We start from the raw sequence: 19246 nt of genomic DNA, 5'->3' as shown, positions 1-19246 counted from the left end.
TCAATGTTGAAAACAGTTGTGTTGATGAATAAAAGGTTAAAAAGAACAGCATTTATTCAAAATATAAATCTTTTCTGACAATATGAATCTTTACTATCACTTTTTATCAATTTAACAATCTGTGCTGAATAAAAGTATTAATTTCTTTAAAAAAAACAAAAACAAATAATAATGACCCCAAACTTTTGAACGGTAGTGTATATTGTTACAAAAGATTTCTATTTTAAATAAATGCTGATATTTTTTAAACCTTTTATTCATCAAATAATCCTGAAAAAGTATCACAGGTTATAAAATAAGCAGCACAACTGTTTCCAACATTGATAATAAATCATCATATTAGAATGATTTCTGAAGGATCATGTGACACTGAAGACTGGAGTAATGATGCTGAAAATTCAGCTTTGATCACAGGAATAAATTATATTTTAAAGTATATTAAAATAGAAAACCATCATTTTAAATTTTAATAATATTTCACAATATTATTGTTTTTTCTGTATTTATTATGAAATAAATACGGCCTTAATGAGCAGAAGAGACTTTGTTCAAAAACATTAAAAATAGTAATGTTTCCAAACTTTTGACTGGTAGTATATATATATATATATGTGTGTGTGTGTGTGTGTTTATGTTTTGTTAATTAGACAAATAATCAGAATTTTAATTTGCATCGATTGGGTGTTTTCTGTACTCTTGTTATTCCATGGAGAAAATCCAATATTAAATAAAATAAATTTAAAAAATGTGATAACAAGAAAACAACATCAACCCAAACATCAGCTCAAGACAGATTTATGTCTCATATAACCGTAAAGGTCAGCTCTGTCGTCAGAAATAAGGAAAATATGCTCAGACTTGAATTTCTGATGTGAAAACAGTCTACATTCATCTTCCCCGTCCTCTCTGACATCTAACTTCAGCCAAAGTCCCTTTAAAGGATTTGTTCACTTCAGAATTAAAATTTCCTGATAATTTACTCACCTCCATGTCATCCAAGATGTTCATGTCTTTCTTTCTTCAGTCGAAAAAACATGCCAGGATTTTTCTCCATATAGTGGACTTCACTGGGGTTCAACGGGTTGAAGGTCCAAATGTCAGTTTCAGTGCAGCTTCAAAGAGCTCTACATGATCCCAGACGAGGAATACCTCGTTTTGCAATGTTTTGCCTTTTTTTGTAAAGGCCGTTTGACTTAGTCTTTGCATGTTCACTTTGTAAACACTGGAGAAAAATATATGGAGAAAAATCCTGGAATGTTTTCATCATTTCATTCATCTTGGATAACATGGGGGTGAATAAATTATTAGGAAATCTGAACTCATCCTTTAAGGCAAGTCATTTCAGGCAGATATTTCAGTCCTGCAGTGCAGCTCTTTGAATGAGGAAACATCAGATTCTCCAAAGTTGTTCAACCAAGCTTACGATTACATTTCATAAAATCATAATTTTTGAAATCGGCAATGAAATCTGACAAAAACTGTCAGCGTTTATGTATATATAAAGTCTTAGATCAGAACACGCTTACCTTTGGGTTGAGCTGAGATCACGTCTTTACTCAGGGAGATCTTCCCAATGACATCATCATGACTGTGGCATGAAACACAACATCAGATGCATGTTAATGTTCAGACGTTCTCCATAATAAACCACCATCATGATCATCAGCTCTTTCAGATTTAGTGAAAAATAAAGAAACGCACGGATCTACACTTAAATACCTCTAGGGTTCCTGACTCCATTTATGCCAAAAAATGAGAAATGTCTTTAATGATTGCATAATACTTTATGCACGTTTAGTGTGTTCTTTCAATTATTTCTAGTGATGAAGTATGTTTATGAGCTGTTTAAAAAAATGAAATAAAAATAATGATCCCATGATGGAACCCATAAAATGTTCTATTTATGAAGCACCTGATGGAAACTTTAAGGTTCCATATAGAACTTTTTCTTCTAAGAATGATACAATCTACACTCTTGAAAATAAAGGTTCCAAAAGGTTTTTTTCCCCTCCGTGATGTCATAGAAGAACCCCAAGAACCTTTCAGTGAACTGAACTCAAAAGAAGAACATTTTAATAATGTAAAGAACCTTCTGTGCAATGGAAAGATAGTGTAATGATGTTCTTCCTCAGTGTTTCTGTCTTGTTTTCCAGCACAAATATCTAAACATTCTTCAATCAAGATACATTTACTGGAGAAGCAGTTAAGTGAGTTTGTGCATAAAGGGTTAGTTTACCGAAAAATTCTGTCATTAATTACTCACCCTCATGTCGTTTCACACCCGTAAGACATTTGTTCATCTTCAGAACACAAATTAAGATATTTTTGATGAAATCTGAGAGGTATATGACTCATCCATCAATATAATCAACACTTTCAAGGTCCAGAAAGGCACTAAAGACATCGTTAAAACAGTCATGTGACTGCAGTGGTTCAACCTTAACGTTATGAAGAGACGAGAATACTTTTTGTGCGCAAAAACAAAACAAAAATAAGGACTTTATTCAACAATCTCTTCTCTTCTGTGTCATTCTCATGCATTGTTTATGTCCAGCGCTTACAGGTTCATCATCAGAACGCTGACTCGTTATTGGTCGGCTCCTGCGTCATCATCACATGCATGCGTCGTACTGATCACGTGATCAGCTTTGGCCAATACTGAGCCAGCATTCGGACGTAAACACGGAAGCTTCACTGTGATTACTGCGGTAAGGTTAATGACAGGGAAGAGATTGTTGAATCAAGTCGTTATTTTTGTTTTCTCGTCTCTTCATAACAACACTGTAGTCACATGATCTGTTTTATATATGTCTTTAGTAGCTTTCCTCGCATCTGAAAGTGTTGATTGTCTTGCTGGCTATGCAGGCCTCACTGAGCCATCGGATTTCATCAAAAATATCTTAATTTGTGTTCTCAAGATGAACGAAGGTCTTACAGGTGTGGAATTAATGACTTTGGGTAAACTAAGCCAAAAAAATATCAGCCAATGGGGTCAGAAAAATAACTTTAATTCAAAGGGAACAGGATAATTTTTCTGACCCCATTTGCTGATATTTGTTCTTGATTTAAACATAAACTCACTTCATTTTGAAACATTTTTCATTAAACCAGACTTGGTATCTGAAGTGATTGTGCTTCTCCAGTAAATGTATCTTGATTGAAGAATGTTTAGATATTTGTGCTGGAGAACAAGACAGAAACACTGAGGAAGAACATGATTTTTTTGCAGTGAAGAAACAAAGAGGAGAACTGAACAGATCAGCGACTATCATCACACCATCTGTGTGATCAAATGTTCTGGTGTGTGATTGCGAATGTGAATGTGTTCATTTGCAAACACTACATGAGTTCATCATGTGACATTAGTGGGCAGACGGGTCTCGACAACACAAACAAGACCAGAACCGTCCGTCAGCTGCTCGTTTACTCATCTAACTTCATCGCTTCTGGACTCAAGCGTGTTCATTGTGTTACCCGATAGTGTCTTCATCCATGACGTAAAAGGTGAGCGTATGGAAGCCCGTTGGCAGATGTAGGGTGTATTCTTCGCCCCAGAATGGATTCAAGTTTTTCCAGACGGTTGCGGTTCTGGACGGGACACAGAAAACATGTTGTTTACTAAACGTTCAGCATCATCACGCGGCACTGCAGCCAATTCATGAGTTTAATACATGTATTAGAGCCTGAATTAGAATCTGCCTGGATACAGAGAACAATTTAAATGGCCATAAGTGACGACGATGGAAAACAATCAATCAATTCACCCAATTTCTCAAAGGGAGGCCTGAGCATTTCCATTTCAAAAGACACAAAGCTTTTTAAATATGCACCACACCAGGTGTGCTGTTCAGGAAACTGTCACAATACAGCAAAGCAACACAACACACAATCTCACTCTTGATTTGGGGAGAGGGTTGCATGTATTTAGTTGATTTCATCATCAGCATTAGTGTCAAACTGTGGTCGATCAATTAGATCAATAACACCATGATCTTCACAATGCATTCAATCAATAGATCAATTATCATGCAAAACATTAACAAATGCAATATGTATGTGTTTAGAGATGTGGCTTATACATTTTCCCACACATCTAGCTATATAAATGATGACTAACCTTACATTTGTGCGTTTATTTTTAACTAATCCTAAAAGAATTACAAAAACAAAATATTCAGACACACACAGATGTGTGAAGATATTAGACAGCTTTTGTACTAAGATAAATATACTTATTAACCCTATGCTTAAATTTAACGTGAACCTGCTGAAATCAGTAGATTTGAAGTATCACCTGATTTATGAGCCTTTCAAACAGTGAGGAGCACTTGGTGCATACATATATATATATATATATAATTATAAATATTAGTACTGTCAAAGCAATTAATTGCATTTGACGTAAAAGTTTGTGTTTATATAATATGTGTGTGTGTATATATACCTATACACACACATTTATATATAATATATAAATATAATGCTATCTACACATATATATTATATAAACAAACTTTTATGTTAGATGCAATTAATCACAGTTAATTGATATGAGAGCTTTTATATTAGGGCTGTCAAGCAATAAAAATTTTGGAGCTAATTAACTTTACGATGAGGCTATTAATTAATCTAATCAATCGCACATCAAATTTGGCTGAGAAATTACCCCCAAATAAAGTCATTATTGTGTTAAATGAGAAAAGCATCAAGGAGATGTTACAAAAAGTAGCTTAAGAAAGAAATATTATGTTTGATTCAACATAAAATTTAAATGAATAAATGATGACAGAATTTTAGGAACTGTCTGTAATGTAAGAGGAACTACTTGGGTCTGGGGCGGCTGCATTAATAATTTTAACGTGTTATTTTTTCCATAACTGATTATATTACATAACTAATTATATTATATTACATTATTTATATATATATATATATATATATATATATATATATATATATATATATATATATATATATATATATATATATGCTTTCAAATTGATTTATCGTAATTAATCTCTTATAACATAAATGTTTGTAAATATATGTGTACACACACACACACACACACACACACACACACACACACACACACACACACACACACACACACATATATTAGTGCTGTCAAATTGATTAATCGCATCTAACATAAAAGTTTGTTAATATATATTAGCAATATATATGTGTATAATATATGTGTGTATGTATATATATATATATATATATATATATATACAGTATATATATGCACATAAATTTGACAGCTCATATATGTATGTATATATGTATGTGTAAATATATATATATATATATATATATATATATATACACACACACACACACACATACATATATATATATATATATTGTGTGTATGTATAATATATGTGTGTATGTGTGTGTGTGTATATATATATATATATATATATATATATATATACAGTATATAAATGCACAGACATTTTACATCTAACATCACTTTTATGTCAGATGCAATTAATCACGATTAATTTATTTGACAGCTCATATGTATATGGATATATGTATGTGTGTGTATATATATATATATATATATATATATATATATATATATATATATATACACACACACACACACACACACACATATATATGAGAGAGAGAGAGAGAGAGAGAGAGAGAGAGAGAGAGAGAGAGAGAGAGAGAGATACACATATAAGCCTTTGAAGTACACTCTCAGGTGAGAATGTGACACTCACCTGGCCACGACCTCATTGTCAACTTTGACGATGCAGTACGGATCACTGGTTCCAGAACTTGACAAAAACACACAAACCATCCTCATGTCAGCAGCATTATCAGATCAAACACTCGAGAACATCTGATCAGCATCAGAACTCTCATCAAACACGTCTAAGGCAGTTCTGCGAGAACTTACACATCTTTTGCAGGCAGATTTCGTCCCTCGACGATGCGAAAGTACAGAGAAGTGTTTGTGGCCATGATCGGATCAGCCTCATGTCACTGAAGATAGAAGATGCTGCTCAACCCTTGTGAAGCATCATGATCAAAAAACTCAAAAACCTCATCTACTTGAGCAGTTCAGTTAATTAAATGATAACGTCGCCTCTAAAACAAGAAAAGAAACCATAGTAAAATAAAGAGAAAAGCCTTCTGTCTTCTTCAGAGTAACTATATCATGATGCTCAGGTGATGATTGGTTCAGATCCACACTGGAGTGGCTTCTTCTGTCCAAATCCTTCCATGCATTTCATTCATCTTCATTCGATACACTTGATCAGTCATGCATTTTCTGCAGTCGTTATATATTATCTACATGCATTAGTCTCACTGTGACAACGCGCGAGTCGTGATGCTTCTCTGTTCTCGGATGATGATGAGATGATGATGATGAGACTTCAGTGATGCTCGGCTGGTGAGAAACTGGGTGAACAGCGACATCTGCTGGTGAGAGCCGCACAGCGCAACAGCACGGAGAACTCTTAAGGCGTATTAAAGGGCAGCCCTGCGTGCTGAAGGACCTCAGGACGCCGCTGCTGCGCATGCGCATACCTCCACGCTCATTTCAAAACAATCATCGTCACTCGAATCTCTGATATAAACATACTGAGCATTTAATGAAAGTTCGCGTTTAAACTCGACATTCATCTTTGTCTCTGGGAGCTGAGACATAAAGCAGGTGAGAGTTTCGTTCAGTTTAATCTGGTGTCAGTAATAAGATGATGCAGTTCATTAAAGAAAGAAAGGGTGAATAAATCGATCATATTGATTTCATGTTTACTCTTAGAGTCAGTATGCAAAACTATCTATGTTCAATACTCCTGATTATTGCATTGCTTAAGAGTTCATATTCAGTTGCACTTTCTTTACACATTTTGGTCATATATTTATTTAGATGTTAATCTTTCTTATCTTTATTAAGTCTACAATCGACACTTGACTTTGATCATAATCAATAATGAATGATAGTAATCAAATCATAAAAATAATTTATAATCATAATAATTAATCATAGAAAGTAAATAATTTGTAATTAATTTATATAAAATTAATGTATTATCCTAAATGTAGATTGTAGTTTTATTTATGTATTGTTATTAGTATATTAATATTTTGCATAACATTTTATGGTATTTATTTTTAGTGTAAGCTTTAGTAATTTTGTTATGTGCATTTGTTAATTTGACTAGGTTTGTAATATTCTCATTTAGATGTAGTTATTTTAGTACATGTTTATTTCAAACTTGTCTTGTTTTATTCTGTTTTAGCTTTATTTCAGTCAGCAAAAACAATTTTAATCATTTCAGTGTTAGTTAATGATAACAACACCCAGTATGACTCATCCAGTCAGATTGATTTGTTTTGTAATGAGCTCTTTTCTCCATTCCATTAGGGCTGAATGTGTGATGGACGCATACTGCAGTGTGAGTGATGATCAGTCTGATGCTGCCAGACAACAAGAGAGACACTATTACCTGCTGTCAGAGCTGCAGGCGCTTGTGAAGGACCTGCCCAGGTACAGACGCCACATCACAGACCATCACATCACAGACCATCACATCACAGACCATCACATTACAGATCATCACATCACAGACATCATTTCACAGATAATCACATTGCAGATCATCACACATCACAGATAATCAGATATTTACATTGCAGATCATCACCTTATAGATCATCACATCGCAGATCATCACATTATAGATCATCACATCAGTCATCACAATACAGATCATCACGTCACAGATAATGACAGATAATTGCAGATCATCACATCACAGATCATCACAGTCATGACATCACAGATCATCACGTCACAGATAATCACAGATCATCACATCACAAATCATCACATCATATCACTGTCATGACATCACAGATCATCACGTCACAGATAATTACATTGCAGATCATCACATTGCAGATCATCACATCGCAGATCATCACAGATAATCACATTGCAGATCATCACATTACAGATCATCACACGTCACAGATAATCACACATCATCACACGTCACAGATAATCACAGATCATCACACATCACAGATAATCACGTCACAGATAATCACAGATCATCACATCACAGATAATCACAGATCATCACATTGCAGATCATCACATTACAAATCATCACATCACAGATCATCACATCAAAGATCAACACATCACAGATCATCACATCACAGATCATCACATCGCAGATCATCACATCGCAGATCATCACATCGCAGATCATCACAGATAATCACATTGCAGATCATCACATTACAGATCATCACACGTCACAGATAATCACAGATCATCACACGTCACAGATAATCACAGATCATCACACGTCACAGATAATCACAGATCATCACACGTCACAGATAATCACAGATCATCACATGTCACAGATAATCACAGATCATCACATCACAGATCATCACATTGCAGATCATCACATTGCAAATCATCACATCACAGATCATCACATCACAGATCATCACATCATATCACAGTCATGACATCACAGATCATCAAATTACAGATAATCACATCGCAGATCATCACATTGCAAATCATCACATCACAGATCATCACATCACAGATCATCACATCACAGTTCATCACATCACAGTTCATCACATCACAGTTCATCACATCACAGTTCACCACATCACAGATCATCACATCACAGATCATCACATCACAGATCATCACATCACAGTTCATCACATCACAGATCGTCACATCACAGATCATCACGTCAGATAATTGCAGATCATCACATCACATATTATCACATCATATCACAGTCATGACATGACAGATCATCACATTACAGATAATCGCAGATCATCACATTGCAGATCATCACATTACAGACCATCACACATCAAAGATAATCACAGATAATTACACGTCACAGATAATCACAGATCATCACATCACAAATCATCACACGTCACAGATAGTCACAGATCATCACACGTCACAGATAATCACAGATCATCACATGTCACAGATAATCACAGATCATCACACGTCACAGATAATCACAGATCATCACACATCACAGATAATCACAGATCACACGTCACAGATAATCACAGATCATCACATCACAGATTATCACAGATCATCACATCACAGATCATCACATCACAGATCATCACATCACAGATCATCACATCATATCACAGTCATGACATCACAGATCATCAAATTACAGTTAATCACATCGCAGATCATCACAGTTCATCACATCACAGTTCATCACATCACAGTTCATCACATCACAGATCATCACATCACAGATCATCACATCACAGATCATCACATCACAGATCATCACATCACAGATCATCACATCACAGATCATCACATCACAGATCATCACACGTCACAGATAATCACAGATCATCACATTGCAGATTGTTATATTGCAGATCATAAAATTACAGATAATCACATCGCAGATCATCACATCACAGATCATCAAATTACAGATAATCACATCACAGATCATCACATCACAGATTATCACAGATCATCACATCACAGATCATCACATCACAGATCATCACATCATATCACAGTCATGACATCACAGATCATCAAATTACAGTTAATCACATCGCAGATCATCACAGTTCATCACATCACAGATCATCACATCACAGATCATCACATCACAGATCATCACATCACAGATCATCACATCACAGATCATCACATCACAGATCATCACACGTCACAGATAATCACAGATCATCACATTGCAGATTGTTACATTGCAGATCATAAAATTACAGATAATCACATCGCAGATCATCACATCACAGATCATCAAATTACAGATAATCACATCACAGATCATCACACGTCACAGATAATCACAGATCATCACATCACAGATCATCACACGTCACAGATAATCACAGATCATCACATCACAGATCATCACATCACAGATCATCACATCACAGATCATCACACGTCACAGATAATCACAGATCATCACATTGCAGATTGTTACATTGCAGATCATAAAATTACAGATAATCACATCGCAGATCATCACATCACAGATCATCAAATTACAGATAATCACATCACAGATCATCACACGTCACAGATAATCACAGATCATCACATCACAGATCATCACACGTCACAGATAATCACAGATCATCACATCACAGATAATCACGTCACAGATAATCACAGATCATCACATCACAGATCATCACATCACAGATCATCACATCACAGATCATCACAGATCATCACAGATCATCACAGATCATCACATCATATCACAGTCATGACATCACAGATCATCACAGTACAGATAATCACAGATAATTACATTGCAAATCATCACATCACAGATCATCATGTCACAGATAATCACATATCTTCACATCACAGATCATCACATCATGTCACAGTCATGACATCACAGATCATCACATTACAGATAATCACATTGCAGATCATCACATCACAGATCATCACATCACAGATCACATCATATCACAGTCATGACATCACAGATCATCACATTACAGATAATCACAGATAATCACATCGCAGATCATCACATCACAGATCATCACACGTCACAGATAATCACATCACAGATAATCACAGATCATCAAATCACAGATCGTCACATCACAGATCGTCACATCACAGATCGTCACATCACAGATCGTCACATCACAGATCGTCACATCACAGATCATCACATCACAGATCATCACGTCACAGATAATCACAGATCGTCACATCACAGATCATCACGTCACAGATCATCACGTCACAGATAATTGCAGATCATCACATCACATATTATCACATCATATCACAGTCATGACATGACAGATCATCACATTACAGATAATCGCAGATCATCACATTGCAGATCATCACATTACAGACCATCACACATCAAAGATAATCACAGATAATTACACTGCAGATCGTCACAGCACAGATCATCACATCACAGATCGTCACATCACAGATCGTCACATCACAGATCGTCACATCACAGATCGTCACATCACAGATCGTCACATCACAGATCGTCACATCACAGATCGTCACATCACAGATCGTCACATCACAGATCGTCACATCACAGATCATCACGTCAGATAATTGCAGATCATCACATCACATATTATCACATCATATCACAGTCATGACATGACAGATCATCACATTACAGATAATCGCAGATCATCACATTACAGACCATCACACATCAAAGATAATCACAGATAATTACACTGCAGATCGTCACAGCACAGATCATCACATATCATCACATCACATATCATCATATCACATCACATGTATATAATGTTTATCGATCCTTTGGCAGTCTAAACACTTTCTACCATGTCTGCTCACTCTTCTCATGTAAATTGGATGTAATAATTGTGCTTGTTTCAGCTCGTTTCAGCAGCGTCTGTCGTACACCACGCTCAGTGATCTGGCTCAAGCGCTCATCGACGGGACGGTGTATGAAATAGTGCAAGGGCTGCTGGACATTCAACACCTGACAGAGAAAAACCTCTATAACCAGAGACAGAAACTACACAGCGAACACAGAGGTGTGTGAGAGTGTTTCAGACCGTACTGAAAACAAGGAGTGTGTGATTTGTCTGTCTGTCTGTTTCAGCTCTCAAGCAGGATTTGGTTCGAAAACACAAACAGGCTCTGCAGACGTGCAAGTCTCATAATTTGGCCGTTCTGAAAACAAACCAGCGAGCCGAAAATGAGGTAAGATGGACTGTTGATGTCTTTTTATTGAGTCCCACAGCAAACTCTGTCTGACTGGCATCGTTTCAGGCTCTTGATCAGCGAGTGAAAGATGAGCAGAGGATGATGGACGAGAAGATCGTGGCTGAAATGGATCAGAAGGTTCTGGATCAACAGAACACACTGGAGAAAGCTGGCGTACCGGGTTTCTACATCACCACCAACCCGCAGGTCGCTCACAACAAAAAAAAAAGTTCTAAAAACGTTTTGCTAATGTTCTTAACAAGTTATGAAAACGTTTCTGAATGTTTTTTGAACATTCTGAAACATGCAATAACATTTAAAAAATGATAGATGAACATCCAACTAAAATGTTTTAGAAAAAAAAACTTCCATAAATGTTTTGAGAACATTATTAAAGATCAGATAATTTTGAATGAATATTCTATAGAGTGCATTAGCGCACATCCACTTTTTTGGTTCCGGAAGTATTTTTCCCATTTATTTTTTCCTGTAGGGATTTTAAAAATCATCATTACAGCGTTATAAGCCATGAACCAAACCAACCAGCTATGAGGAGAATCACAACACTACAAACTTTGAATTTGAAGCAAAACATATTTGAAAATTGGACAAAAACACTATAGTAATAGAAAGAACTACAATCCCATGAAGCACTGCAAACTGCATAATCGAATTAAAAACGGTAGAAATATAAAACTACTCATTTAAAAATTTAGATTTTTCGGTAAGAACAAGTTTATTTTTACGCAATTATGTGGCGTGCTTCATGGGAGTGGGCGGAGCTTGTCTTGACTCTCTGATTGGTGTAATTTTTCACCACAAGTTCCACTGTTAAACAAATGCATTGAAATAATGCGGACAGGCGGCTTCAAGAGAAGCATATACCATCGATTAACAACCTTGTAGCTTACAGTAGAGCTATTTTTAAAGTTTTAAAGTGAAAAATCCATTTCCCTTTGGAGAAAATGAATGGAGATTTTACTTCCAGAACCCGACTGTTGCACTCTATTAATGTTACATGAAGAACGCTTGTTCTTAACTTTGAGAGAACGTTCCCTGTTAGCTGGGTTACTCCTACTCTGCATCTTTCTCTTTCATTTCTTCAAACCTGGTTTTCTCCGTCTGTCACAGGAGGTGATGATGCAGATGAATTTGCTGGAACTGATCCTGAAGCTGCAGCAGAAAGAGACTGTTTCTGGATCACTGCCTTGAGAGCAGCGGAAGAGACTCGGCTACATGAACAGCCTCTCGGTTGAATGTGAATGACCTGTTTTGATTACAGTAGAACGCTGGACCTTCAAAAGTGCAAAAATCTCTTTTTGTTTACATTTATTTGATGATGATGGGCTGGGAAGGTTTATAACATGACCCTGGACAAGACTGATAAAATGTCCACCTGAACTTTACTTTTGACATTAAATATTGTTTTGTAAATGTATATGAAATTTATTTGCATCCAACGTCGTTGGCAAACATTCAGTGCTCTGTTATGATTTGTGTTATATGTGAAGCAGCTGTATTATAAGAAAATGATTTAATTTCTTTGAACAGGACTTGCATTATTAAATCACATATCAAGCTTGATCATCTGCTTAACTTCATTAAAGAATTGTGAGAATTTTAAACCCATTGATTTTAGGAAAGCTTTGCTTTTCGGTGATGGCGAGAACTGAGGGATTTGAAATGTCGTAAAAGCGACTCAAAGATGGTGTTTTTATGACTCAACAGGTGAGTAAGGGGTTTTATTGAACAGATAAACTGCCATATGTATCTCTCTAACAGAGTTCAGTGTAAAGCATAATCTGTTGTGAAGATCATTTCATTGTGGTTGTTGTAGCTGTGCTGGAATTTATTTTTAAGGAAGTACCGTCTATTAATGGGTAAAACTACAGTAACGTCTTCAGCTAGTCAGCTTGAGATCCTTTCCATCTAAATTGGTTATACATTAAAGGGTGAGTTCACACAAAAATGAAAATGTCATTTATTACTCATCCTCATGTCGTTCCACACCCGAAAGACCTTCGTTAATCTTCAGAACACAAATTAAGATCTTTTTGATGAAATCCAATGGCTGAGGCCTGCATAGCCAGCAATGACATTTCCTCTCTCAAGATCCATTAATGTACTAAAAACATATTTAAATCAGTTCATGTGAGTACAGTGGTTCAATATTAATATTATAAAGAGATGAGAATATTTTTGGTGCGCCAAAAAACAAAGCAAAATAACGACTTATTTAGTGATGGCCGATTTCAAAACACTACTTCAGGAAGCTTCGGAGCGTTATTAATCTTTTGTGTCGAATCATGATTCGGGTCGTGTTAAACCGCCAAACTGCTGAAATCACATGACTTTGGTGCTCCAAACCACTGATTCATAACGCTCCGAAGCTTCCTGAAGCAGTGTTTTGAAATCGGCCATCACTAAATAAGTCGTTATTTTGTTTTTTTGGCGCACCAAAAATATTCTCTTGGCTTTATAATATTAATATTGAACCACTGTACTCACATGAACTGATTTAAATGTTTTTAGTACATTAATGGATCTTGAGAGAGGAAATGTCATTGCTGGCTATGCAGGCCTCGCTGAGCCATCGGATTTCATCAAAAGGAAAAAATGACTTTTCATTTCTGGGTGAACTAACCCTTTAAGCCTAGTGAATGTTTTATGAGCAGCAGGATCATTTCTCCCTCTCTTTAGTTTTGTGAAGGATTCATATTCATCTGCACAGTCACGCAGAGCTGAAGCACAACCAAAACAATGTTCTTCACATTTAAACACCACAGACTCTTTTCTTAGCAGCTGAAGGTCAGAATATTCACTCAAGCAATTTAGGCGTTTTCTCAACCTGCCTACTAAAAGGTAAGTAATGAAAACATAAGGCACAAAACTATATTTTCTCTCTCTGATTCAAAGTATGAGCTACTTGAGGTTTTGAGACACTTAAATAATCTTTTGGAGTTTCATGATAGTGTCACAGTACTGTAAATGTCGTGTATGTATCAATACAGCTCTAGAGCTACAGAAACGTACACAATTACAATGATTTATTTGATCTATTTGCAACATAATTATTTTATCCAGCTTTAAGCAGATGTTATTGAGTAGCCACTGGGTGGCGCTGGTCAAATTTCTCTGGATTGCAAAACAAATATTTTTACATCCTTGAGTTTTAAAAAGTTCACGGACGTGTTATAAGTCATGAGGCGACTTTATTTTACGGTCATGTGTAAGTCTCAGTTTTTGACATTTCTCTCAAGCGAATCGAATCAATGAACCACTTCAGAAAGTAGATTTGGTTAATTGAGTCAGTTAATTGATAATTTTGCTAAACATGCATTTTTCCCAATGTTTTTAACTTCGTTCATGTTTGATGTTTCACCTTATGGATTTTGTGCCAGATAAACACAGTTCTGATTATTAAATTGAATTATGTAATCTAATAAAATTAAACTTTCACATCTTTCCTCATTTAGTTTAGCACCTAAAGGAGTATCTTGTATTTTTACGAACTACAGTAGCTTCACAAACACTACTTTTGTGATTTTTGCACTGATTTCTCTCTTCTTCTTTTTCATGTAATGTTTCCTTACAGTATTATTCTGGTGAGCACTTGTTTCTCAGCCTTTTCCTGATCTTTTCCTCCTCCTTTCAAGATGGATTGGGTGGTAATTGTTACATAGTTCTCATGACTAGTTCCTGTACTTATGAATATAACCTTAATTTTGACTGTAATCTTATGATTAATGACTGTTTTCTTGTTTTTTCACCAGAGTAATTGATGGAAACAGAAAGTTGACTGCAAATCAGCGCCCTTTATCAACAAATAATATCAACTGCATTTGTAACAACTTTCAAGACTCATTATTTGATCAGGCAGCCAAAATGTAATACATTTTAATGCAAAAAAAAAATTGGATTAAACATTGGAAATAAGCATATTTATTCCTTAAGTACTTTAAATATGCACTTTAATGAGGTCATGTGAGAAGTACGAAGCATATTACTGTTCAAAACCTATTGCATAATGTATTGTTTAAAAAAAAAAACATGCAATGTGTAAAGTGCACAGTATAGGCAGTATACTAGTTTTCCATTCTGAACACAGCCAACACAGGGATACCAACATCAGGAATCAAGACCATCACACTCTCTCAGGTACAAGTGTGATTTTATTGTCCTTTAACATTATAAATGACCTTTTGTTTGAGTTTGTGCACAAATTGCGAGTAAACTGGATCAAGCTGCTGCTGATATCTGCTGGTTTACTGTGTGTTTGCAGCTTGTTATTGTGGGGATTTTCTCAAGAGCCTGTGAATGTTTCTACAACTATATCCATCTTTACTGAGAAGCTTCTGCTGAAATTGATCGCTTTAGCAGAAATCAACACTTTCAGCGTTAAGAAACACCTACACAAAAGTCCCTGAAGTGCAGCAACAGAAAACAGAAGACAGGGCTGTTCACAAATGTTGATCTCAGAAGGAGATGTTATTGCTCAGAGGTTTCTCTTTCATCGCTCGGGAGACTTGAGGAGTTTAAATACCCACATTTCTCTGGAGAAATCATCTGTCATTCAGTAAGAGTACGGAGCTATGACATTACAGGGATAGTTGTACAAAATTTACTCACTATCAAGTTGTTACAAACCTGTATGAGTTTCTTCTGCTGAACACAAAAGAAGATATTTTGAAGAATATGGGTAACCAAACTTGTAAATTACAAGAAAAAAACTATAAATTTCGAGAAAAAAGTTGAGATAAAATGTTGAGATTAAAGAAAAAATGTTAAGAATAAAGTCATTAAATTATGAGAACAAAGTCGTTAAATTACGAATTTGTTCTCATAATTTAACAATTTTTTTCTCGTAATTTAATGACTTTATTCTCATAATTTAATGAATTTGTTCTCGTAATTTAACAACTTTTTTCTCGTAATTTAATGACTTTATTCTCATAATTTAATGAATTTGTTCTCGTAATTTAACAACTTTTTTCTCGTAATTTAATGACTTTATTCTCATAATTTAATGAATTTGTTCTCGTAATTTAACAACTTTTTTTCTCGTAATTTAATGACTATTCTCAACATTTTATCTCGACTTTTTTCTCTAAATTTAACGAGTTTTTTTCTTGTAATTTAATGACTTTATTCTCAGAATTTAACAAATTTGTTCTCGTAATTTAACAACTTTTTTCTCGTAATTTAATTACTTTATTCTCAACATTTTATCTCAACTTTTTTTGCGAAATTTAACAACATTTTTCTTATAATTTAACGACTTTTTTCTCGTAATTTAATGACTTTATTCTCATAATTTAATGAATTTGTTCTCGTAATTTAACAACTTTTTTCTCATAATTTAATGACTATTCTCAACATTTTATCTCGACTTTTTTCTCTAAATTTAACGAGTTTTTTTCTTGTAATTTAATGACTTTATTCTCAGAATTTAACAAATTTGTTCTCGTAATTTAACAACTTCTTTCTCGTAATTTAATGATTTTATTCTCAACATCTTATCTCGACTTTTTTCTCTAAATTTAACGAGTTTTTTTCTTGTAATTTAATGACTTTATTCTCAGAATTTAACAAATTTGTTCTCGTATTTTAACAACTTCTTTCTCGTAATTTAATGATTTTATTCTCAACATTTTATCTCGACTTTTTTCTCGAAATTTAACAAATTTTTTTCTCGAAATTTAACAAGTTTATTCTCAACATTTTATCTCGACTTTTTTCTCGAAATTTAACAACATTTTTCTCATAATTTAACGAATTTGTTCTCGTAATTTAACTTTTTTCTCGTAATTTAATGATTTTATTCTCAACATTGTATCTCGACTTTTTTCTCTAAATTTAACAAGTTTAGTCTCAACATTTTATCTCGACTTTTTTCTCGAAATTTAACAACATTTTTCTCATAATTTAACTAATTTGTTCTCATAATTTAACAACTTTTTTCTCGTAATTTAATGACTTTATTCTCATAATTTAACAAATTTGTTCTCGTAATATAACAACTTTTTTCTCGTAATTTAATTACTATTCTCAACATTTTATCTCGACTTTTTTCTCTAAATTTAACAACATTTTTCTCATCATTTAACGAATTTGTTCTCGTAATTTAACTTTTTTCTCGTAATTTAATGATTTTATTCTCAACATTGTATCTCGACTTTTTTCTCGAAATTTAACAACATTTTTCTCATAATTTAACTAATTTGTTCTCGTAATTTAACAACTTTTTTCTCGTAATTTAATGACTTTATTCTCATAATTTAACGAATTTGTTCTCGTAATTTAAAAACTTTATTCTCATAATTTAACGAATTTGTTCTCGTAATATAACAACTTTTTTCTCGTAATTTAATGACTATTCTCAACATTTTATCTCGACTGTTTTCTCTAAATTTAACAACATTTTTCTCATAATTTAACGAATTTGTTCTCGTAATTTAACTTTTTTCTCGTAATTAAATGACTATTCTCAACATTTTATCTCGACTTTTTTCTCTAAATTTAACGAGTTTTTTTCTTGTAATTTAATGACTTTATTCTCATAATTTAACAAATTTGTTCTCGTAATTTAACAACTTTTTTCTCGTAATTTAATTACTTTATTCTCAACATTTTATCTCAACTTTTTTCGCGAAATTTAACAACATTTTTCTCATAATTTAACGAATTTGTTCTCGTAATTTAACAACTTTTTTCTCGTAATTTAATGACTTTATTCTCATAATTTAACGAATTTGTTCTCGTAATATAACAACTTTTTTCTCGTAATTTAATGACTATTCTCAACATTTTATCTCGACTTTTTTCTCTAAATTTAACAACATTTTTCTCATCATTTAACGAATTTGTTCTCGTAATTTAACTTTTTTCTCGTAATTTAATGATTTTATTCTCAACATTGTATCTCGACTTTTTTCTCTAAATTTAACGAGTTTATTCTCAACATTTTATCTCGACTTTTTTCTCGAAATTTAACAACATTTTTCTCATAATTTAACTAATTTCTTCTCGTAATTTAACCACTTTTTTCTCATAATTTAATGACTTTATTCTCAACATTTCATCTCGACTTTTTTCTTGAAATTTAATGACTTTAAGTCTGAAAGAAAAAAAGCATTCATTGACTGCAACACAATCAGTTATTAATATTTCGTTGGTTCTTTCTTGTTATTGCATGTGTTCATAACTACTTTGATTGACAAACAAAAAATATGTTGCACAATTTGGCACGTGTCATAGTGTTATTATCAAAAATAAAACAATCGACTACATGCAGAACTATGCAATATATACAAAATTTTAATTTTGGTGAAGATGTCACTTTGTTCCAGTGTTTTCACTTTTGGCCACTTCTGTGAATAACTATAATAGTAATGATATTAAAATAACACTGCAATCTCTGACTTTTGATGGCAGACTTTGCTGTCTCTGTCA

General features: G+C 33.9%; 2 protein-coding genes across 2 annotated transcripts in view; one reads left to right on the top strand and one right to left on the bottom strand.

The window, feature by feature from the left end:
• Positions 1 to 6028, bottom strand: part of LOC137026190 (rasGAP-activating-like protein 1) — a 46598-nt gene extending 40570 nt beyond the window's left edge. The window contains exons 1-4 of the mRNA XM_067393448.1: positions 5921 to 6028; positions 5742 to 5798; positions 3475 to 3588; positions 1527 to 1588 (exon numbers count right to left, since the gene is read on the bottom strand). Of these exons, the coding sequence (XP_067249549.1) occupies positions 1527 to 1588; positions 3475 to 3588; positions 5742 to 5798; positions 5921 to 5985 (298 nt within the window). The 5' untranslated portion in view covers positions 5986 to 6028. The remainder of the gene's footprint in view (positions 1 to 1526; positions 1589 to 3474; positions 3589 to 5741; positions 5799 to 5920) is intronic.
• Positions 6029 to 6544: 516 nt separating this feature from the next.
• Positions 6545 to 13378, top strand: dgcr6 (DiGeorge syndrome critical region gene 6). The gene is made up of 6 exons (XM_067393447.1): positions 6545 to 6682; positions 7397 to 7519; positions 11462 to 11622; positions 11691 to 11791; positions 11861 to 12001; positions 12926 to 13378. The coding sequence occupies exons 2-6, from the start codon at positions 7410 to 7412 to the stop codon at positions 13004 to 13006; spliced, it is 594 nt and encodes a 197-aa protein (XP_067249548.1). The 5' UTR covers positions 6545 to 6682; positions 7397 to 7409; the 3' UTR covers positions 13007 to 13378.
• Positions 13379 to 19246: the final 5868 nt, after the last annotated feature.

Source organism: Chanodichthys erythropterus, chromosome 9, assembly GCF_024489055.1.
Source record: "Chanodichthys erythropterus isolate Z2021 chromosome 9, ASM2448905v1, whole genome shotgun sequence".
Lineage (NCBI taxonomy): Eukaryota > Metazoa > Chordata > Actinopteri > Cypriniformes > Xenocyprididae > Chanodichthys > Chanodichthys erythropterus.
Note: the sequence above shows the minus strand (reverse complement) of the source record. Positions and strands in the feature narration are given on the sequence as shown.